Below are 20808 nucleotides of genomic sequence, written 5' to 3'. Positions count from 1 at the left end.
GAAGTCAACAAGCTTAAACATTTTGCAGTCATGAATTTGTTAGTGATAAAATAAGAAGGCACAAAACTTTACACAGTGCTTCACTCACACATGAAATATTTAATATGTAATAATATAATTATGTTATTATTATTATTTTTATGATGTTAACAATGTTCTGTTGCAGTGAGGAAAATTCTTGAGATTGAATAAGGGATTCGTCGAATGTTGTTCTAAATGAAATTCACGAGGTATTTGAAGTGCTTGGTGGAAGGATGAAGCGACTCTTCCACCCTCCACAGCGACAACAGAGGTGTTCTGCTCCTCTCCCAGCATCTGCAATCAGGTGCGTCTGCGCCATTGGTGGCTGGCGGCGGGGGGCGTGGTCTCCCCTCGGGGGCACGCCCCCTGCACTATAGCACTCAGTCTTTACTGGAGAATAAGTCAGGAGCGCTCAGCCCGTCACTCACCGCGCACTGCTGGAAAAATATGATCCGTAGAAGAGAACCGTCTAAACAACCTCTCTGACTCCCGGAACCCGCTCCAAGTCTTTGTTCAACTCCTCCAACGTCCAGACGCTCTTCTCTCTGCCTGTCGTCTCCCTGCGCTGGAGCGCCCGTGTCAGAAAATGTGCGTGGAGAGCGATGGATGCGAGATCGAGGGTTGTAGTAGTTCGGATGAGGTGCGGACTCTGTCGGGCAGCATGAGTCCCGCGCTGAAGCCCAACCCGGACCTTCACCCCTGCAGACCTGGACACAAATTCCGCGCCGCGCTGCTTCGGTGCCGCTCGCCGGCTGCCGCCGCCGGGATCCTCAGTTTCGGGAACGTCCTCAATTACATGGACAGATACACTGTAGCCGGTAAGACTCTCTCCCGCGTTGCTCGCCTCGGAACAATAGCATCATCCTCACTTGTCATTGTTTGAGCCTCATGATTAAATCACACATCTCTATCAGGGTGGGAAATGACTACTGGGCTGTTTAATCTTGATCTTAAATAGGTCTTTTTATTATCTTATCATAAAGCTGAGTGGAGATGCTCATCTGTGTAATGGACTTGTAACATTACTGAGAAGAACCAAGTGTAGTTCAGACCAGCCGGGATGTGTCGGCTCTCTGCGATGCTGGGATGGAACCATGTGGTGTTGAGCTCAGGTTGATTCTCACTAGGTTTTCCTTGGTTTTACAAGCATCTTATCTTCTCAATAAAGGGGCACTCGTGAGTGAACTGTGGCAGTGAAAAGGTTAAAAATACTGCTGCAGCCCAGTGTGTATTCACGCCACAAAGAGGTGTATCTGTGTGCAAAAGACATCCAAGTAGTCACCTGCCAGCTGCTCATCATCTGAGTCCGGTCTGTCAACTGTCTGGATTCAAGCGACAAAGCTTGAGGGCTCGGTGGATCAGGACGGTTCAGCTGCTCCACTCACAGACACTCGAAGAATGTGTTGATGTACAGTGTGACTGCTCATCACGCCATCGAAGTAGCAGCACTCGCTCAGAGTAGCCTCATCATGCTGGAGATCTTCATGGCTGTAGGAGAGAAATCCTGTGCTGAGCTGGTTCTGGAGTTCCCACTGTGCTGTGATTAGATGAGGAGAAGCTGAAGAGGCGCTGAGAGGGAGGGAGAGTTGATGGGACTGAAGAGTGTGCACTTAAGTGTGGTGCCACAGCAGCTCGCGCATGTGGCGGCGGGAGATTTTCTCTGAAAACATGGATGGTATTAGACGGCAGACTCAAGAAAACCTGCTTCTTATGTGGAATCAAAACATTTCTCTGAAATATGAAGCAAAAACATTGGTTCAGTTTTGTTCCAATATTATATAGAAGAGCAACATCCATTAGCTCTCGTTCAACCTCCCTCCATCTGGACGTTTGCCACTCTTCTGTGTGTGCTCAACCAATTGAGATCTTTTAGCTCAGCTCATGACACGAGTAACAAATTTCATATTATTTCTACGTCCTCCTGGACATGCTTGTGTGTCCAATATGGCCTCCCTCTTTCTCAGCTCCCACTTTCTCTCCTCTCTCCCGCGGTGTGAGCCACTGTGCAGTAGTAATAGGAGCAGTGCAGTAAAGAGTGTGCACAGGGGAAATGGTGCGTCTCTGTAATATCTGCTGTATGTGTGAAACCATGTGACGCTCATCTTGGATTTTCAGGACCAGGTGGGATGGTTGTAAGCTTCTCACACTCACCTACAGCTTGGAGTGGCCCCTCCTTATCCTGCAGGAGCTGAGAGCGCATCACAACTCATAGATCTTAGTGACAATTACTCAAGCACGAGCGCACACCCACCCACGGAAAGCACACCCCGCTACTCCAATAAAGAATGAATAAGAGCGCGAGGCGGGGAGGGAGGGAGGGGCTGCTGCAGAGGCCGGCCATCCAAAGCAAAGTGCACGCGGAATGGATGGTAGCGTTGAGCCGCGGCGTCAAAAGGTCTTTGTACCAACGGCCATTACTGTAGTGTGTGTGTGTGTGTGTGCATCACTATGGCATTGTCGCCCAAACAGAGGGTGACTGCTTCAGACACCGGGGCTATTCTGCTCCGCAACAATGATGGGAAATTTGTACCCAGGGAGGGACAAAGAATTAAAGCTCACTGTGAGTCCTTGGTGTCAGAGGTGAAGCCAAACACACACAGAAGTTGACAAATGAGAAGTTTTCAACGATCAGGGTTCACATAGAAGAGCTAATAGTTTTGAGGGGGGTAGATGGATGAACATGCTTCACACGTCTCTTTAGAGGTTTTGGTGATGGACTTTGTTGTTTTCCAAAGTCTGGCTGGCTTTTATGAGTGTCTGTGATGCAGCCAAGGCAGCACCGGGTAAAGTCTGGGGCAGACAAGCTTTGCTTGTACATGTTTTCTCCATTACTTCAATTACTCGCCCACTGCATCACCGAATGCAGCAGTACACGCAGGTAAATCAGATGTTGATATGACGCTGCAGGATTAAACCGGAGCAGCTGCCTGAGTTACGACGCTGCGTCTCGGCCGCTTTATGAACTTTATTCATACCTTTTTTGAGATTTAAGGGAGTGCTATATTGAATTTAATTTGAGGCGGCTTTGAAACCTTAATTCCCAGGGTGGGTTTCTGGGTAGTCGTGGGGCAGACAGACGGGGCTCCCCAAAGGCTTATCATACAGAGAGGATTAAGTGTTTTTCAAGAGAATATGAGGATAGTTGAGGCAGACACTGAGCACTTAAAGTTATTTGGTTGCTTAGTTAACCTTGATCTGTGTTAACTCTAGACACCCCCTGCCTTTCAAAGCTCCCCAGTCCACAACAGAGCCATTATAATCTTCATTACTTCTCCAGATACACACCGTCATCTTAACTGTCTCAGTCAAGCTGTCATTCTGGAACGAAAAGAGCCTCTTAGTGGACAGGATGGACCTTTGCATGTGAACTTTTGGCAGTTAACATCCCAGACAAAGATGAGCGAGCGCGAATAATCCTCTTAAGACAAGCTGTTTGTCACACAGTAAATGAGATGGGAGCAACTTATCCAGTCTGGCAGGATGTGTGATGCCGTACCTGATTGCCTTGTCCAGCTCCGGCATGGCTACTCATTATCACCGCCCGAGCCCATTCCCTCGCATTCCATCACTCAGTTTTACCCCACTGGTGGGAGTTTTTCCAGTGATGCAGGTTTGGATGCGGGTTATTTGACGGGAAATGACACAGAGCAAAGACACATGAGCGTGTATGAAGCATGTGTGTATCTAAAGGTGAAGTAAAACGAACATAATACTCATTGGATCTGTCAATAGATGCGAAGAGAAGGGCTGAGTGACCTGCTAAAAATACAAGTAGGACCAGCTTTAACACACAAATGCTTCCATTGAGATGGAAATTCAAGAGAAGTTGCCAAATAGAGGTCAGTTACAGGTTTATCAGGAGCTACATTTCATCAATAGTCTTACATAATAGTGCACTGAGATAACAAAATATTGATAGACTGACTTCACATCTTGTGTCTTCCAGTATAAATAAGCTTTATTTTGTGACGGTTATCCATTATTTATTCAAATATTGGAGAATATGTTTTATGAGATAGATGTGTCAGTCATTTTAGAAAGGAAAAGGTGTCAAACTGAAGGCCCAGGGGCCAAATCCGGCTTCCCAAGACATTTTTTGTGGCCGCAGCCACCAGGATTGTCTCAAAATAATTCAGCACAAATTTAAAGTGGACTAAAAAAATGGCATGTCAGTATAGCTTTGCAAGGGGTGGTGATAAATATGCCACAGCTAACTAACCGCAGAAATACTTAATAGTAAAAGTAGCCCTTAATAAAAGAGGAGACAAAAGCTACTCTCTGTCTTCACAACGTTCTCCTGAAAAACGTGTGACAACTATGGCAATAGATGTTGATCCCATTGGAACACTACATCTCTTTTGTTAGCCAACTCTAAGTTAAAAACATCTGACAGCATTAAGGCTTTCTTGTTCTCACTCACAATTTTGCCTCAAAATAAAACTGACTGAAGTCAGTCTGTGAGGTAATACTTTTCAGTAAATGTGGTTAGAAGTCTAGACACTAGGCAGCATTGAAGGGAAGCGGGACATTTTATTTGAGGGTCATTCTTAAGTGACAAAGGACTTCCATCATTTGTCCAAATTGCTCTGAGGGTGTGGGAGAAAAAAAACCTGAAGACGTCCACTACACCTCACTCGAGTTTTAGATGGTAAAGTGACGACAAACCCTTGAGCAAACGCGCTTGAGTGCAGTCTGTTTATTGTCAATGAACCACAGTCATTAGAACTGTCAAATAGAAATAATGCAGCTGGGAGACATGGCTGTGCGCCACATATATACTGTAGTTCAATGACACATTGCTACTGCAGAAGTCTTTCAAGTTTCACCCCTCTCCATTTCATCGTGTCGTGTTTTTATAGCCGTCACTTTAAAGATCCTCCTCGGTGCAACAGCAGCTGCAGTGGCATTCAAAAAGACATAGCACTCCCTTGTAATTGACTTTATAGGACTTCTCCAGCGCCGTTTCCATCTGATGCCGAGCTGCTTCAAATTAAACACCCCCTCCACCATCGTCACTTCTTCAAGTGTCAACTGGCTTCTTTAATTTTGACAGCAGCGCATCAACACCAGCGAGCAGATGTTGAAGCTGACTGATTTTACGGCAGCGACCCGTGCGAGACTGGTTTTCCACAGTCATCCCAGTAATCTCTTTACGTCTGCTGCTTTTCGAAAACAGCCTGTGTGTTCTTGGACTTGGCTGGAGCCAGCGTCTGTCATAGGAATCCGTAGAAATTGTTGAAACTTCGTGGCCTGCCAGCGCTTTCATGTGGCTTCTGGAGCTTTTTGCCGTCATGCAAATATACTTCCCCTCGCTCACAGCGTTTAACCCATGACCCCCTTTAGCTGCGAGTGCCCCCACGTTCCATGGCCCCTTTAGGTTGACTCTTTGACACCGTGCTTGTGTACAGCTGTTATTTTGGCATCAACCCAGCTTTGCATCCCGACATCACTCATCACAGCTTCGAGTTTGTGACGCGTCCTGCATTCTAGGGAGGATATTTTTACTCACCCTTGTCTATGCTACTGCCACTGCATCTTGAAATCATAATCTTTGAACCTCCCTGTGATCCAAAACATAAACAATGGGATTCTATTTGAACCAAATTGATTTAGCTTGAGCCATTTCCTGATTGCGTCAACCCTTATCTTGTTTGAGGACCAGTAGCTTGATGGGCCGACAGTGCTTACTCAAGCTGCCTGTTGATCTTTGACATGTGCGGGAGAGCCGCCGTGATAATCGCTGACCTCCCCTTTGTCATTACAAAAGTGTGAGCCGGCTTTGTTGCTCCGCTCCACAGCATTTGCTTTACCACCGCAGCGATAAGGTAAACAAGGTGTTTGCTGAAGTCCAGTTTGTGGAGCGTCCATTGCATTCCGCGTCAAAATGGCAGCCGTCCTTCCTGACCAATTATCTGGAGAGATACGAGTGTTGACCTGCTGAAAGAACTGAAGTTCATCTCTTCAGGCTGAGGGCCAGATGACAGGAAGCAAGGGGGGAGATTAGGGATGTGTTAAGGACTCTGCTCTGTTTGACAGCCTGTCAAACAACAGCTCTAAAAAACATGTTTGGAAAAATATCATTACTCCCTCCCTTCAGTTCCCCTGAACTTTAGCACCTTTAGCTGAGGAATTTGATATGATAAACACACAAAGGCTTTGGGCTGTTTTTTTCAAAAAGTGGGTGCTAAATAATGCCCCCAAAACTCATGCACCATCCGACTGTCAACACTATTATAGGTAGAGATTTTTAATCTAGTCTATATTCCTGTTAATAGCATGCTCATTTAGAGGAAATCCAATCAATATTTATTGATGACTTGTTCTCTGCCCCTTTCAAAATTGATTTTCACACCTCGGATCTTTTCATTTTGGCAAGATGCAGCTTCATAATGCGCTAGCCAGATGTTGAAGAAGGAAGTTTTACAAGCCGAGTTAGCAGTAATGTGAAGGGATTCTGGCCAAAGTCTCTGTTCCTTTTAACTGCTTCGGTCTATTCAGCAGCTAAAAAACCATTTCACTCTTACAAAGCCTCCAAAAAAACACGCTAAAACAACACTTACTTGCCTCAAGGTGTAATCTGAACTGGCAACGGTGTGATGGAGAATATATAAACCGCAGAAATCCATTTCACGTTGTGACTAAATATCGATCTCTGGAACAAGAGATTCAAGCGATGAAGTTCTTATGACTTAAATCGACTCAAGGAATCTGAGTATTAGTTTTTTGTTTACAGCATTTTGAAATGTTGATCTGATTTCCTCTTACTTTAGGTAGTCGAGGGATTATTTAATCTGCGTGTGGATTATATTTTTGGAAATGTCATCCTGTCACCAGCAGGGTGGTGCTTATGTTGATTGAGAATGTTGACCTCAAATCTTTCCGGTGAGATGTGAACACACACACACACACACGCAGACGCACGCCTTCAGCTCATCCATCTGCTGTGAAGATAGAATTCCACTGAGAATGTGCGACTGAGACATTGTTAACTGCCAGGGGTTGAGAAATATGCGTACATGACGGCATCGATAACATTTCCTCCAAGCCGCACCTTCCTAATTATTTCTCCATAATGCCGCATTCTGCACCGTCAACAGACACACATTTGCATGTGTAGTTCTTCTGCTGGCACTGCAGTGTGTGAGAACGCTTACAAGACAATGACAGGTTGGGTTTGGGTGTTTGTTTCTGCAGTGCACCACAACGCCTGGTTCCACCTCAGTGACCAAGCTGCTTTATTATCCTTTGATTCTTTCGTTGTTTAAATGCTTTCGGGTTGATGTTTCAGCGCTGCAGGCTGGTTCTCACCGCACCACTTCAGAAATACACTCCAGAAACGAAGAGGAACACAGTGAGATTATAGTTGGGCTGGTTGTGGTGCTTGTGGCTCGAGGCCATTGGCTCTTTTTGGACCCAATATAAGTGGGAGTTGGTGTGTAAGAGAATGGGTTTGGGTTTATTATGATCCAAAACAAATGCAGCTGCTTCTGGTCAAGAAAAGTGACGTTGCTGTGGAAGGCAGGTGTGGGTGCTGTCAATTTTTGACTTGGCTATATTGTTTAATGGAAAACAATTTTACAACAAGTTTAGGTCTCTCATGTTACTTGTCAGGTAAATGACTGACCAGGTCAGGCAGTGACGTGTGTGTGACTTGAGGCTGTGTGGAGGTGGAGGAGGAGTTCAGCGAGGAATGAAAATGATCCTCTGATGTGTCTTATTTTGAAATTCCTGCTCACAATTCACAAGCTTTTAGTTTCTCTTTAAAGTTGATGATCCAGTTTATCTTTCAGGCGTTGGTTTACAAAACACAGGAGGCAATGTGGTGTGGCTCAATTCATCCCCGACTCGAGTTATTGTTGGTAAAATGATGTTTCTCAAGTGGTATGTGCACGGATGTAGAAAGGGCACCTTGCGTCTGTCGATCTGTCTTTGCCGTTGGGAAAACAGAGGGAGAAATAGACGCTTATTTTCTCGTCCTAATGATCCATCCTCCGCAGAAGTCATAGTTTTATGAGCAGGCAGACGTCAGTGTGCCCTGAAGGAGGAGGGCCAATTAGTCTGGCTATGATAATAACACTATAATTCACAGTATAAAACAGAAGTCTCATCGATTGTTTGCTTATTGCTGTTAGTGGCGTCTGATGGCCAAGTTTTCCTCCAGCTGCTTCAGAATAGTTTGAGCTCGATGGTAAATCGAGCCTAAAACCTGCAGTCCAGACTCATCCATCATTTCAACGGGGCAGCTATGATCTCTTGACGGCTGGTTTGACACCCGGCGAGTTTAAAGGGGTGTCAGATGATGGAGGTATCCGTCAAAGGGAGAGCCCCGCCGTATAAACTCCCCCTCAAAAAAGACAAGAATGCTTCGCCGCGTTATCTCTGTACAATTATTTTTGGGTTAATGAATAACCAAATTGAACAAAGCTCCTCTGTGATCAAGCATCAAGGCTACCAACCGCAGCGATTTTACTACTTCATGTCGAGACAAGCGAAACAGCCGAAATAAAAAAGCTCATTACAACGCAGTTTGGTGACTCTAATCCTCCTCACTGTTATGTAAAAAAGGATTAGCGAGCGCTTTCTCTGACTTTTGCAGTCGTGGCATTATAAAACGGCCTGTGCCTTATATTGACTGATATTTATTACCGAGCCCTGACCCTGAACTTAAAACCGAGGCTTGCAGGGAGAGCTGGTGACACAATATATTTATGTCCCCACAACACGAGGAAAAGCCTCGGCGTGACTAAGAGACAAACCAGTATATGCACCAAACCTTGCATTTGTGTAATGAGAGGGAGCTCTGCGCCAAACTCCGTCTGTCTCTCGCTGGGCAGCAGGACGTCGCTGCTTGGCGTGACAGTCGGTCAACCACTTTGGTCTAGACGAAAATGTGGATTGCCTTGAAATTACGCTGAGGCTTTTATATCCTGAGGATCAGTCCCTCCCTTTTCATTTTCATTGATCGGTCACATGCAGCGCTATTTATAAAAATAAAAAAAAAAAACAAACAAACAAGAATATATTTTCTTAAATGTTATGAACCAATGGCACAAAAAATAAATATAAAAGAAAAATAAAATTTAAAAATTATAGATCTATTGCAGAGCTTTTATTATTCACATCATAAACTTATGATCCATCTTTGCCTCAGAAAGTTGTTTACACAAACCGTAGCTGCAGGCGTTGTTTTCTCCAGCAATTTTAGCAATTTTATTTTCTTAAATGTTATGAAACAACAGCACAAAAAAGAAAAAAATATATATATAAATATCAAACAAACAAAAAAAAAATAGAATATAGAAACATACAGTGTGTATGTGTATATATATATATAGCAACACTTTTCTTATTGACATCATAAACTTATGATCCATCTTTGCTTCAGAAAGTTGTTTACACAAACCATAGCCGCAGGCGTAGTTTTCTCCAGCAACTCAGTGGGACATTTGGGACTTAGTTTGCTTTGAAACAGACGTCAACTTTAAAAAAATTGCTGTGAACAAAATATAAAATCAACATCTTAAGCATTCCGCTCGGGGAAGATCCCCTGCCCGCGCTCTCATCTCAAATACCTTTGCTGCGCTTCACTGATTCTCCATCCAAAACCTCTGATGCATTATCTCATTGGAACAAGTGGGCTTTCCTTGTGAATGTATTATTGATGAGCTATAGGTCCAGTCTGCTCCCTGCTGCTTCACCATGTATTCTCTGCTGCACCATCAAATATTTAGCAGGGACTGGCTGGCACGTTTGCACCGCGGCGCATCAACGGAGACAGGCTTTTGATTAGTGATATAAAGCTGCGTGTAAAAAGTAAAGAGCCAACGAATGAAAGCGGTGGAGCTCGCAGACCTGCTGGCTTTCACTGTGGATTTTGGCTTTACAAATGTGTATTAGAGTAGAATACTGTCTTTGTTGCTGGTAAGAATAAATGTTGAACTCCTCCACACTGGATTATTTGGCCTTCAAAGTATTAAAATAGAACATTTACAAAGTTTTTTTTTCTGGGATGCAAGATCTTGTCATTCTTTATCCCTGTATGACCTCGGTTTGGTCGGTCATTGTTTAAGGCTTGATCTAAATGGATTTGGAGCCGTTCAACCTTGACTGAATGCTAATTTAAACTACAATTTTGAATATCTTATTAATACGATTTGGGTCAGTGAACCTTGAAACTGGTGTAATAAGATATTAACAATAAGTGTGAGGACTTTTCTTGGGTAATTTGAAATTTTCAGTGGTTTGTTTAGTTACATTTCTCACATGAAATTTAAAGCCTTTAATCATCATAATACAATCACTCTATTGCACTATTAAATAATTAAAATTAAAATTTGATTCCCGTTTTTTTTAACTGTTCATGGTCACTCTTAATTGATTCAGAAATTAATTAATAATAAGTTTAAATTAATAATAAGTTTATTTTTGAAATATCTTGAACACATAAAATAAAATAAATTAAAATGACCATCTTCTTTGTATTATATAATGAGAATATATTCATTTATTTTTTTAAATAATACCTCTTGTATTATTATTACTATTTATATTTATATTTTTTTATTTTTTACAATGACAAGAAATAATTTTGTAAATCAAGTAGCAAGACCTTATCACACATTCCTAAAGCAGTGTTGTACTTAAAAGATGGGATTTCTGTCAGCCAAGTGTCATAAAAATAGTGTTTGACCGACAGAATGATCATGTTTACGTCCATTTCTAAATTTAAAAAGTGCTTCGTGAGCTGTACTGCTGCAATATTTTCTTGTGCAGTGTGCAGCCAGGCTGTAGCAGCTAAGAACTGCTGTGAATCAGGCCTGTCACCAGCGTGTGTTCACTGTTTCCCACACCAGTTTAGCATGTTTCCTTCTGTGTGGCATGAAAGGAAGCGGAATGGAAAAAACGGCCTCCACACCCACTGCGACCACATGGCAAAGGAGGAGAGCAGTCAGGAGCCCACGGGCCACAGTCGGGAATATTTGTGGTCAGCTTTCTCCCCGCTGCCGTCTCCAAACGCTCTGCAGCTCGACCTGTTTTTCACTCTCCAGCCCCAAAATCTGAACACAACCTAACATGCACTTTTCCCTCATTCATTATCTCCTCTGTTCCGCCGGACTATTTATACTGACAGAGCGACACTTGAAACGGAATCACCCCCTTTGCTCGAAGGCAGGGAAACGATCAGCATCAGCAGTGCGGCTCACCGCAGTTCCTCAGACTCGGGCCAGAACCAGTGGCTTCCATCCATTGGCTCCATTTCAATCAGCCACATACACAGAAAGATCCGGGCACAGGCAAACACACATCCTATATAGAGATATATATAAACAATGGAAACAAGCTTTAGTGAGTGATTCAAGCGCCGGGTGACCTGGTTCAGCCACCATCTACTTCCTTCATTTATTTCCTGTCTCTCCTTAAATGAAACTGCCATCGTCTCCTTCCTCTTAGCCTAGTTTCTCTGGGCAGAAATAGATTCTGCCGTTGTCTGTTGGGGATTTGATATGAAATCTGTCCTGGGCACACTGACAGAAGTCTCCCTCTACATGTCTGTGTTGACACATGTGTGTGCACCATGCATGTGTACTGTATTCACTCTGATGCCATTCAACCAGTACTTTTTTATCTTGTTTATTTTCATTGTTAAAATGATGTAGAAACCGTCACCAACCCACCCCAAAGCTTCCCAAAGCTGGAGTCCATGTATTGGGTCCAGACCTTATGAGTTGGACGGCAAAACATCAGCCGAAATGTAGAAAAACTGCAATATTCAAATTCAGTTTCTTTTTTTTTTAGAATTTACTGGAAGCGTGAATGACACTGCCTTTTTTGTTTTACAAGGTGGCTTCCCATATAAACAGCTTAATCATGTTTCAGTGTCATAAAAAATATCCTTTTTGTTACGTCACAACGTCAGTTTGTTATCCACGTGGTTACAATGGCAGGACTTTTGCGGCCTCTCAGGGGCATGAAAGTGCTATTCATATTGAAGAATGATCATTCACCGCCATGAAGGCAGCACTTGTGTCATGTTTACCAACTTGAGTCATTGCTTTTTAAACTTTGTGGTCATAAAGGCAGACCTTTATGAGAGGGTGGAATAAGTGTCAGCTGTGCCTACACAACACTTTCGGTCAGCCTTTAGACTCAGACCTGCCGCTCCAGCATCGCAGCAGCGTCACCAGAGGGGTCATTAGGTGACAAAGCGTGGCGGCTTTGACTTCAGGAAAAACAAAAAAACGGTCAACAAACAGAGGAGGTCTGTTTAAAAACATAAAATAAACAAGATGTAGAACAGTCTTTTTGTATGCCACAAAAGTCCAGACAAAAGGAAACTAACTTCTAGTTTGGGGTTGTGAGTTTAAAAAAAAAAAGGAGGGAGTGTCTTTTTAATGTAGCTGTCACTGAACAATGAAGCTGAATGAGGCCGGAAATGTTATTTTGCGCTCAGTCAGGTAGGTCTGCATTGTTTGGCAGCGGACTCAAAGACATGGGAGGCTTGAGAAACTCATTATCGCTGTTCACGTTAGTCGCCTTTTTGTCTGACGTCGCCAAACCTAAAACACTTGGCCATAAATTCGGACTGATACCTGAACTCACACCACTCCCCTATGACTCTCTTTCACCATCTTCATACACAGACTTCCATATCAGTTTCTTGTATTGTGATGAAGATTCCAGAAGGTTTTGTGATCTTATTCTATTCTTCTGCAGATACATTTAGAGAAGAGATCCTGAGCCTTTGTTGACCTTGAACCACACTGCTACAGTTTTGTATATCTTGCCTATGAGAGCCTGCTGGCAAAAGAGTTTTAGTTGTTGCAAAACCCTTTTTCCAAACACTGCAAGGACAAACTCGGAGATTTAACAACTCAGCTCCATTGGGTTTCATGACCTTTATCTGTTTCAGAGTCGGTGCAATGGTTGCCATGGCAACCTAGCTGCCAGCTTGGGCGAGGGTCCATCTTTAGATTACGTCATCACCTGACAGATTGCTAATTCCGTCTGCAGTCTTGTTTAAAAAAAACAAAAACATGGTGTCTTTGTTGAGTCGGGGGGAAACAAGGAACAAGCTGTGTCATTAGGAATAGAAGAAAAAAAATAAAAAGGTTTGTTTTCCAAGATGTAATGGTCCTTTCGCTGAGAGCGGAGATGATGGTGGGGATAGGCTGTTACACAAACACAGCTCTGCCTGCTCTCTGTAATCCATCGCAGATTAACGCAGTTCATTACACAGCTCATTGCTCTTGAATATACAGTAGAATAAACAGCGGCGCTCTGATCCGACTTCCACCTCTTGCTAGATTAGATTAAGAGCGCAGATTACCCCTCGGCGTTATGCAATTGTCTGAATAGTGACATTTGCGAAAGATGAGATGTTGGCGTCGCAGCTTTGTTTTAGCCAGCGCTACCTTAATTGATCGTCTGGTTAACTAGACGGGTGTGGCACGGACATGCAGTCGACCGAGTCCAGGAGGGACGCTCCACCATCTGGTGCAGGAATCCCCCTCCCAGCATGGCACCTCATCCTGGCTTATTAGAGCACGGCTGACTTTGTCCTGTGTGTTGCTAAACACTGTTGTTGTTGTCGGTGCCTGACGTGGTGCTAGAAAACAGGAGAGCTCTGACATGTGATGTCATATGTGAGACGGGTCGGTCGCAGCATAGCTAGCCTGTGCACTCACAAGTTTTCTCCACTCTCACTCATCTGATCTCCAACTCATGTGATACTATCATTCTTTGTCCTCTCACAACTGAAACCTCTTAGTTCGACTTCAATTGAAGCTGAGTAGCTAGACATTTCTTTGGAGTCTTCCTGTCACTTTAAATCCAAAGTGTGGCTCAGGGGCCGCAGGCGGGTCTCAACCTTTATTTATTCGGTCATCAATGTGGAACTGACTGTGTGAACTGTTGTCATTTAATCTGTTTATTTATTTATTTACTACTAAATTGTCCTTCAAATTGTACTTTTATCTTTATTCTCCTTTAGTTTTTCCTCCACAGATGTTATATGATTAATTATTTAGTTTTCATTATTTATTATTCATGTTTTTATGTATTTGTATTCTTTTTAATTTATGATTAGAAAGTACTGTTGTAAGTACCATACGTGTTCAATTTTATCAGGTGGAGTCCAGATACTGCTACTTTAAAAGAACATCTGAAAACTCTGAAAATAGAATATTTTAAAGAGAGAATATTTTTTTCACTTATATTTTTCATAATTTTTTAATTAATAGTCAGGATCTAATGTAGGAATGAGCAGTAACATGAAAAATATATGCTTAAACAAATGATTAGTCTTTAGCCAAAATATATTTTTATGTCGCTTCATCGCAGTTGTCGCCATTTTTACACGAAGTATTTTTTGATTTATTCACTTATTGTGCCCTGCTCTTTCTGAAAAAACAAAACAAAAACCTATTTCACTTCATAATTATATATCTTTTCCTTTTTCCATCCATTGACTTTATTTAATATATAAAAAACAAGTTTTCCATTCTAAATATTGTGATTTATTGAAGAACTGAAGGTAAACACCCAAATTATCTTAAATATCAATTCTTATTTGCCTTGAAAATGACTGTAACTACCACCTTTCTAGATGGCGGGGCATGTGTTTTTGACTCTGTGATTTGAAGTCAGGGGTCTGAGTTTCGTTGAAACTCGCCGACGATGAGCGTACAATCACCTTAAACCCAGGTCATTATTAAAAGTCAGCCAGCAGTTAGTCAAGCTTCTGTACAAGAATGTGGCCAGCAGTGTGAGAATGTGAGCAGGTGGTTGACTCAGATGACAGGAATCTGACGTATGTCACCGACTCTGGTCTCAGTTCAGCTCCACCTGCCTGCACACCACATTCATCTGGGAAACTGACAAACAAATACAGGCCTTTTATGGCGTTATATCGGAGGAGCGGAACCACAACAGCGAGAAATTGGTGTTCAGTTTAAAGGTCAAGTTATTCAGGTCATGCTCAGCTGAGAGGAGACTGGCTTCTTAAAATGTTAGACATGCTCCTGTGCTTAATTACATCTGCCTTCAGTTTCAGAGAGACTGAAGCATCAAGCCTGACAGAGTTTTGTAGCACAGAGACGTCCTTCACTTTGAATATACTGGCTGGCAGGGAGGCTTTGAACCAGTGGAAGCTGGAGGTTTTATGAAAGGAAGAATTCATTTCATGTTCGTCATCATGTGGAGAGAGAGAATTTCATGTCAAAAGTGATTAAAGGCGAACGTCCCAAAGTTCCTCCTCTGGCTGAACTCCAGGTGACACTGGCTTCAGAGCGACGGACACAATGTGAATTTCCGACATTCCTGCATAACTGCCCTGATAGGGTTACAGAGGAGAAGCTCTAAGATGGCTTCAAAGTCTTTGCTCTTTCTCACGGTAGTTGTTGCGATCCTGCTGTAGGTCTGACTGATGAGAGTCGGCAGATATATTTAACCTCACTCCACTGGCTACTGTGTCATCTGGATCACCTAAATATACTGGCTGAGCTCAGCACTTATTCTGAACGCTCAAAATCTTCTGCACGTTTTAAAAAGAATCAACTGTTCAAAAACGCTATGATTGAATTTGAAAGACCTTGCACAATAAAGAAGATTTTAAAAAGAGGTATTGAGTGGTCCCCCTTGAAATGTGTGGGTTTCCTTGAGGGACACTGTTTTCCTCCCACAGTCCAAAAACAGAGGTGGCTTGAATTATGCTGTTTCAGTGAGTCCACTTGGATCTCTTTGATGCTGACAGTAGCTGGGTAAATTCTAACAAACATGATTTATTATTATTATTATTATTATTATTATTATTATTATTATTATTATTATTATTATTATTATTATTATTATTATTATTATTATTATCATTATTATTATTAGAACCCATTTAAAAGGAGGACATTTTATGGCCAAAATATGCAAGACAATATATAACACTCTATGGTATGATGATTTTATATATATATATATATATATATATATATATATATATATATAGAGAGAGAGAGAGAGAGAGAGAGAGAGAGAGAGAGATATGAAGCTTATGTGATTACAATTTTATGAGGGAACTCTTGAGCTTAATATTTGTCTTGTTATTTAAATAGTGTGCTTCTGGTATATTACTATCAGCCAAAAATTATTATTATAAACATGAATAAATTACAAATACTTCTATTATTCCAATATTTAGACATAATCTCAATATTATAGGGAAAATAACTTTCAAATGTGTTTCAATGAATTGTATAAAATGAAAATGTTATTGAAACAGTTCAGTGTCTAAACATCAAGACTTCACTTTAAATGCTTCTACATAGTGACTGGAATGCTTTCACAGTGCCTCCCTGGCCCACAGTCCTCACTTTTCCCCACATCTGCAGCACCTCAGAGCGCGCAACTTCATTCTTCCCCTTGAAAATGAACTTGAGTGAAAGTCAAAATACTTTTCTCCAGTTCATTCAGGAGACACTTTAACCCAGATTCTTGGGGGATTGCGGTGATTGACAGCTTCAATCTAATATCTACAGTACATCATGACTTCAATAACTATGACAATAGGCCGCGCTACAATTACTTTGGCTCCAAATCAAAGCTGAAATAATATTTGAACTTCAGTAAGTAAGCCCAAGGAGAAGCAATTATCAAGCACATTCCAGTTTTTGTCACTCAATTCGTCTCCTGCCGTCTAGTTTTATGAACTAATATGTCTTTTTTTAATGGCATTTCCAATTCTACAGATTCTTTAAATGAAGGAAATGATGCTGGGTTGTTGAGACATCCCATTATTTTCTGGTGACAGCTACAAACGCTTTGCTGTGTCTTTTTAGGTGGTCGACAATAGGTTGATGGAAGGTTAAAGTGCCCTTTTTCTGCTCTATCAAAATAATGAAGGTCACTGTACGCCTTGTTTTTCACCTTTTCCTGTGTCTATTTGCGCAGAAATCATGTTCAACAATGCAGCATTCACCCTGCTGTGGAGAAAGGTGCTTTCAAATAGAAGCTGTGTGGGTTGTCGTCTGACATGTTGTCACCGTCCGTCAGCACCTTCAGTTCTATTTTTGAATTGTTTCCTTGTTGCGTCAAATGTATTGATGTTTTGCTTGTCGTTGCAGGGGTTCTTCAAGACATCCAGCGGCATTACGAGGTGTCAGACAGTAGCGCTGGCTTGTTGCAAACAGGTAAGTCGTCTTTAACCCCGTAATTACACAGTCCAACCTCAGCTCAACACCTGAACACATCCCACGCATCCACATGTGTAGCTTCTCTGATGTCTGCTGGCATTTCCAAACATGTGAAGGGATCATGTTTGCGGAGTATTTATTAAAAGCCTTCGTAGGCACGCTCCGAGCGTGGCGTTTCCTCACAGAAGCAGCAGTGGCAGGTCGGGTCAACAGAAAAGAAAACAAAGTCAGGAGCCAGGCTGTCTGTTTTTCCTGAATGCCGGCCATGTATGTGCCAATAAGTGGCTGCAGAACTTGGTTCAAGGGGCAGGGTTTCCTCCATTCTCGACACCCATGAATTCAGCTTTTTAGCGGGCTAGCGAGTGACGGGCCAGTGCTGGTGGACAGTGGGCCGTCTTGTCTTTGCGTGCCCTCTGAGTCGTTCAAACACCAACAAACTCCAACACAAAGCCGCATTGAGGGTGGGCAGGCCGCTTGGAGGGAAAGAATACACCCCAGTGTTTCCCTCTCATGGCCTTGCAAGATGCTGCTCTAAAACATCATAAAAGTAGTTTCATTTAATTCACTTTTTATTAACTATTAGAACTGTAGAATAATAGAACTGGAATATGTTGTGGATGTGGACTGGGTTACACCTGAGGTCTTAAGTCGTAGGTCTTGTCAAGAGAGACTGTATTTCCAAAGGGTCAGCAGCCTGAGGGCAGCCTGCTGTGTGTTCCTGGCCTGTCGTGGCCCGTCTCCGCTTGGCCCCTGATCCCCAGGCGACCCCTTTCTCACAACAGCCTGAGGAATGCTGGACGTCCAGGTCTCGGACTGTGGGAGTGGGTGGCCGCAGACAGTGTAAAGCTTGTTGGGTGATGTCATGAGTGTGTGCATATCTGTGTTGACACTCTATACACAACCCTTCCGGGCTCCTGAGCCCCCGACTTCCGTCCAGAGCGCGAACAATTCCAGCCTCTGTGCGCACCTGCATGTCTGGTTCTGTGCTGCCCTCGCTGCACCTGAGCTCACGGATTGCCAGCGCCACCTCCACAACTTTCAAAACATACTGACCACACACTTCAGGACATTAATCTCAGAGCAAACATCAGCTTGAATCTTGAGCTTTCTAAGCCAGGCATGTCAAACTCATGGCCCACAGGCCACAGCACACCGGCAGTGTAATAATACACGGTCATTTCCCATCACTAATATTCACCCAAAATATTCTTGTCTACAAACATAAAGAAAGAGTTTCAAGTCAAGAGTCAACACTTGCCGAAGAAAATTAAATTGAAAAACAACTATTTTTTGAGTGTGGATACTAGTTTCATAATGCACTGCAACATTTTGAATTAAGTTTAATATATGTGATATAAACCATGTTTGTCCCTGATGATTCCTTTTATCCTATTTTAATGTAAACTCTTGACACATTTTGAGTCATTTTTAGAGCCTAGATTATATTAGATTTTATTATATGAGATTAGATTAGATTGTAAACAAACTCTTGACTGTATTCAAAATATACAGGGTATTAAGAGGTGGCTATACAGTATGTACAGTAATATAAATTATTGTGTGTTGAGTCATGTTCATATATTAGAAGCAAAGTTCTGTGTGGTGAGGAAAAATGTAAAAATGTAAATGTATTTTTTTTTTAGAATAAGAATAGAGTGCTTTTCTGTCTATAAATCTTCAGTGACTATATTGAAGATGGTGAATGTATTATTTGCTGTTGTATCCAGGGTTGAATCCCAGACGACAAAGTTCATTTGCACCACAGTTATTCGTGTTATTTGGCCACAACAGAGAACTGACATGAGAAATACACTCGTGCCTTTAGTGTGTGCACATGTGCTATTATTATGTGAGCAGCTGACGCCGGGACTCTTTGTGCGAGGCGCACATAGCTGTCAGTCAGGTGGAGGCGGGGAGGCTGCGCCTGCAGGTAGTCTCACCTGAGCTGAGTAGAGCTGTCAGGGCTCGGGACAGTCTGAACTCAGACCTGGAGATGACAGGCGTCTGTGCTAATGGCCCTGCGGCAGCCACAACACGACTGAGTGACACCCACAGCTGTGAACGGACCTGTCCCCAGGGCAGCAGAGGTTAATGCAGGAGGGGCCTCACCTGGACGCCGGTACCTCTTTAATCACTGTGAAAAATCAGATTTTCAGACTTCACAAGCTTTAAGTCTTAATGGGATAATTGATAGCTCGTGATGGAATTTGCCGTGGTAATGACTCTCCACAGGCGCAGCTTGGACCCTGGAGTTATTGGGGTCAGTGGAGCTTGTTGTGCAGAAGGAGCCGCTGCTCCAAACAGCTCGTGGACTGTCTGCGTCTTGTTCTGTGTGTGGTTTGCCCACCTTGTACGGAACCTGACACCGTAGACTCTCGCACACAGACGCCAACTGACGGTGGCCCCGCCGTCCGTCTCCTAGCACGAGAGGCCACAGGTGCCTCTGGAGACTTTCTGTTTCACTCCTCATGTGAAGGAGTTTAGAGGCTTAGGCCCTTGTTTTGAGGTAATGAGGGTAGAGAAGCTCGTATGATGTAGCATTCTGCCACGCATCAGCTCCACTCTTCGCCTCTTTAAAATAGAACACCGTCTATTTGTAGGTGTAATAAGACCACGGATGCAAGTATCAAAATGGGTTCGCTTAACCGGGCGACTGACCCACTAGAGACCCAGGTCCAGAAAAGCTGCACCCATCAATTAAAACACTGAGCTGATGTCTTCTTATGACAAGATCATAATAACAGTAATAATAATAATAATATTAATAATAAAATATGCCACATGAGTACAGAGAAAACCTATTTAAATTCTGTAAAAATAATAATATAAATAAATAAATAAATAAATAAATTACATTAAATTATTTTTTAATGGGTAATGCTCATTTTTAAAAAAATAATTAATACCAGATATTGAAAGAATAGTGTACCTATATATCATGTTATTATGTCTTAGCCATCTTTCTGTGACAAGAAAAGACGAACTTATATTGAAAGTCTTAAATAAAATTAAATAATATAATCATATAATGATGTATTTATGGCTTTTAGCCACAAAATCTTAAGTTAAATTTATGACTGTTTCTTATCTGTGGACCCAATGGTAACTGGTTCGACCCACCCCTGGACTTGGGCTGTGAACTTCCATTTTATTTGTACTGTTGCTAACAACATTTCTTTAGAAGTGTAAGGTGTGTCCAATTTTATCAGAAGGAAATGCTACTTACTGTAAGTGTTGGTGTGTTAGTCACACTGAAAGAATTGATCACAAGCGTGTTTCACTGGCTCTCGTGAGCAGCAACCTCTGAGTGTGACGCTCTGATTTCTCGTGGAGTTTGATCAGCTGTTTCGGCCGCTCACAGCTGCTCTTATTTTGTCTCCTGTCCTACTTGGCATGGCTCGGTACTTCCTCCCTGCCCCTCTCTCTCTCTCTCTCCCCCTCTCTCCTGGTCGCTCAGTCTTTCAATCTTTTTTGGCAGCTGCTGTTGCCTGTTGTCTCTGCTACTTGCACCTCATAAGAGAGACTGATGGAGGTAAATGGAAGGGAGGAAAGTGCCACCTGTGACTTCTTGAACACAAGCAGAGTCTAATCTGCTGCACTATTGATT

General features: G+C 42.6%; 1 protein-coding gene across 2 annotated transcripts in view; it reads left to right on the top strand.

Annotated features, from left to right (window-relative positions):
- Nucleotides 1-419: 419 nt before the first annotated feature.
- The window catches only part of spns2 (SPNS lysolipid transporter 2, sphingosine-1-phosphate), a 53616-nt gene continuing 33227 nt past the window's right edge, over nucleotides 420-20808 (top strand). For both annotated transcript variants that reach the window (XM_053846587.1, XM_053846586.1), the window contains exons 1-2: nucleotides 420-839; nucleotides 17133-17198. In XM_053846587.1, coding sequence (XP_053702562.1) covers nucleotides 608-839; nucleotides 17133-17198 — 298 coding nt within the window. In that variant the 5' untranslated portion in view covers nucleotides 420-607. The remainder of the gene's footprint in view (nucleotides 840-17132; nucleotides 17199-20808) is intronic.

Source organism: Synchiropus splendidus, chromosome 17 (assembly GCF_027744825.2).
Source record: "Synchiropus splendidus isolate RoL2022-P1 chromosome 17, RoL_Sspl_1.0, whole genome shotgun sequence".
Classification (NCBI taxonomy): domain Eukaryota; kingdom Metazoa; phylum Chordata; class Actinopteri; order Syngnathiformes; family Callionymidae; genus Synchiropus; species Synchiropus splendidus.
This window is presented reverse-complemented; position numbering and strand designations above follow the sequence as displayed.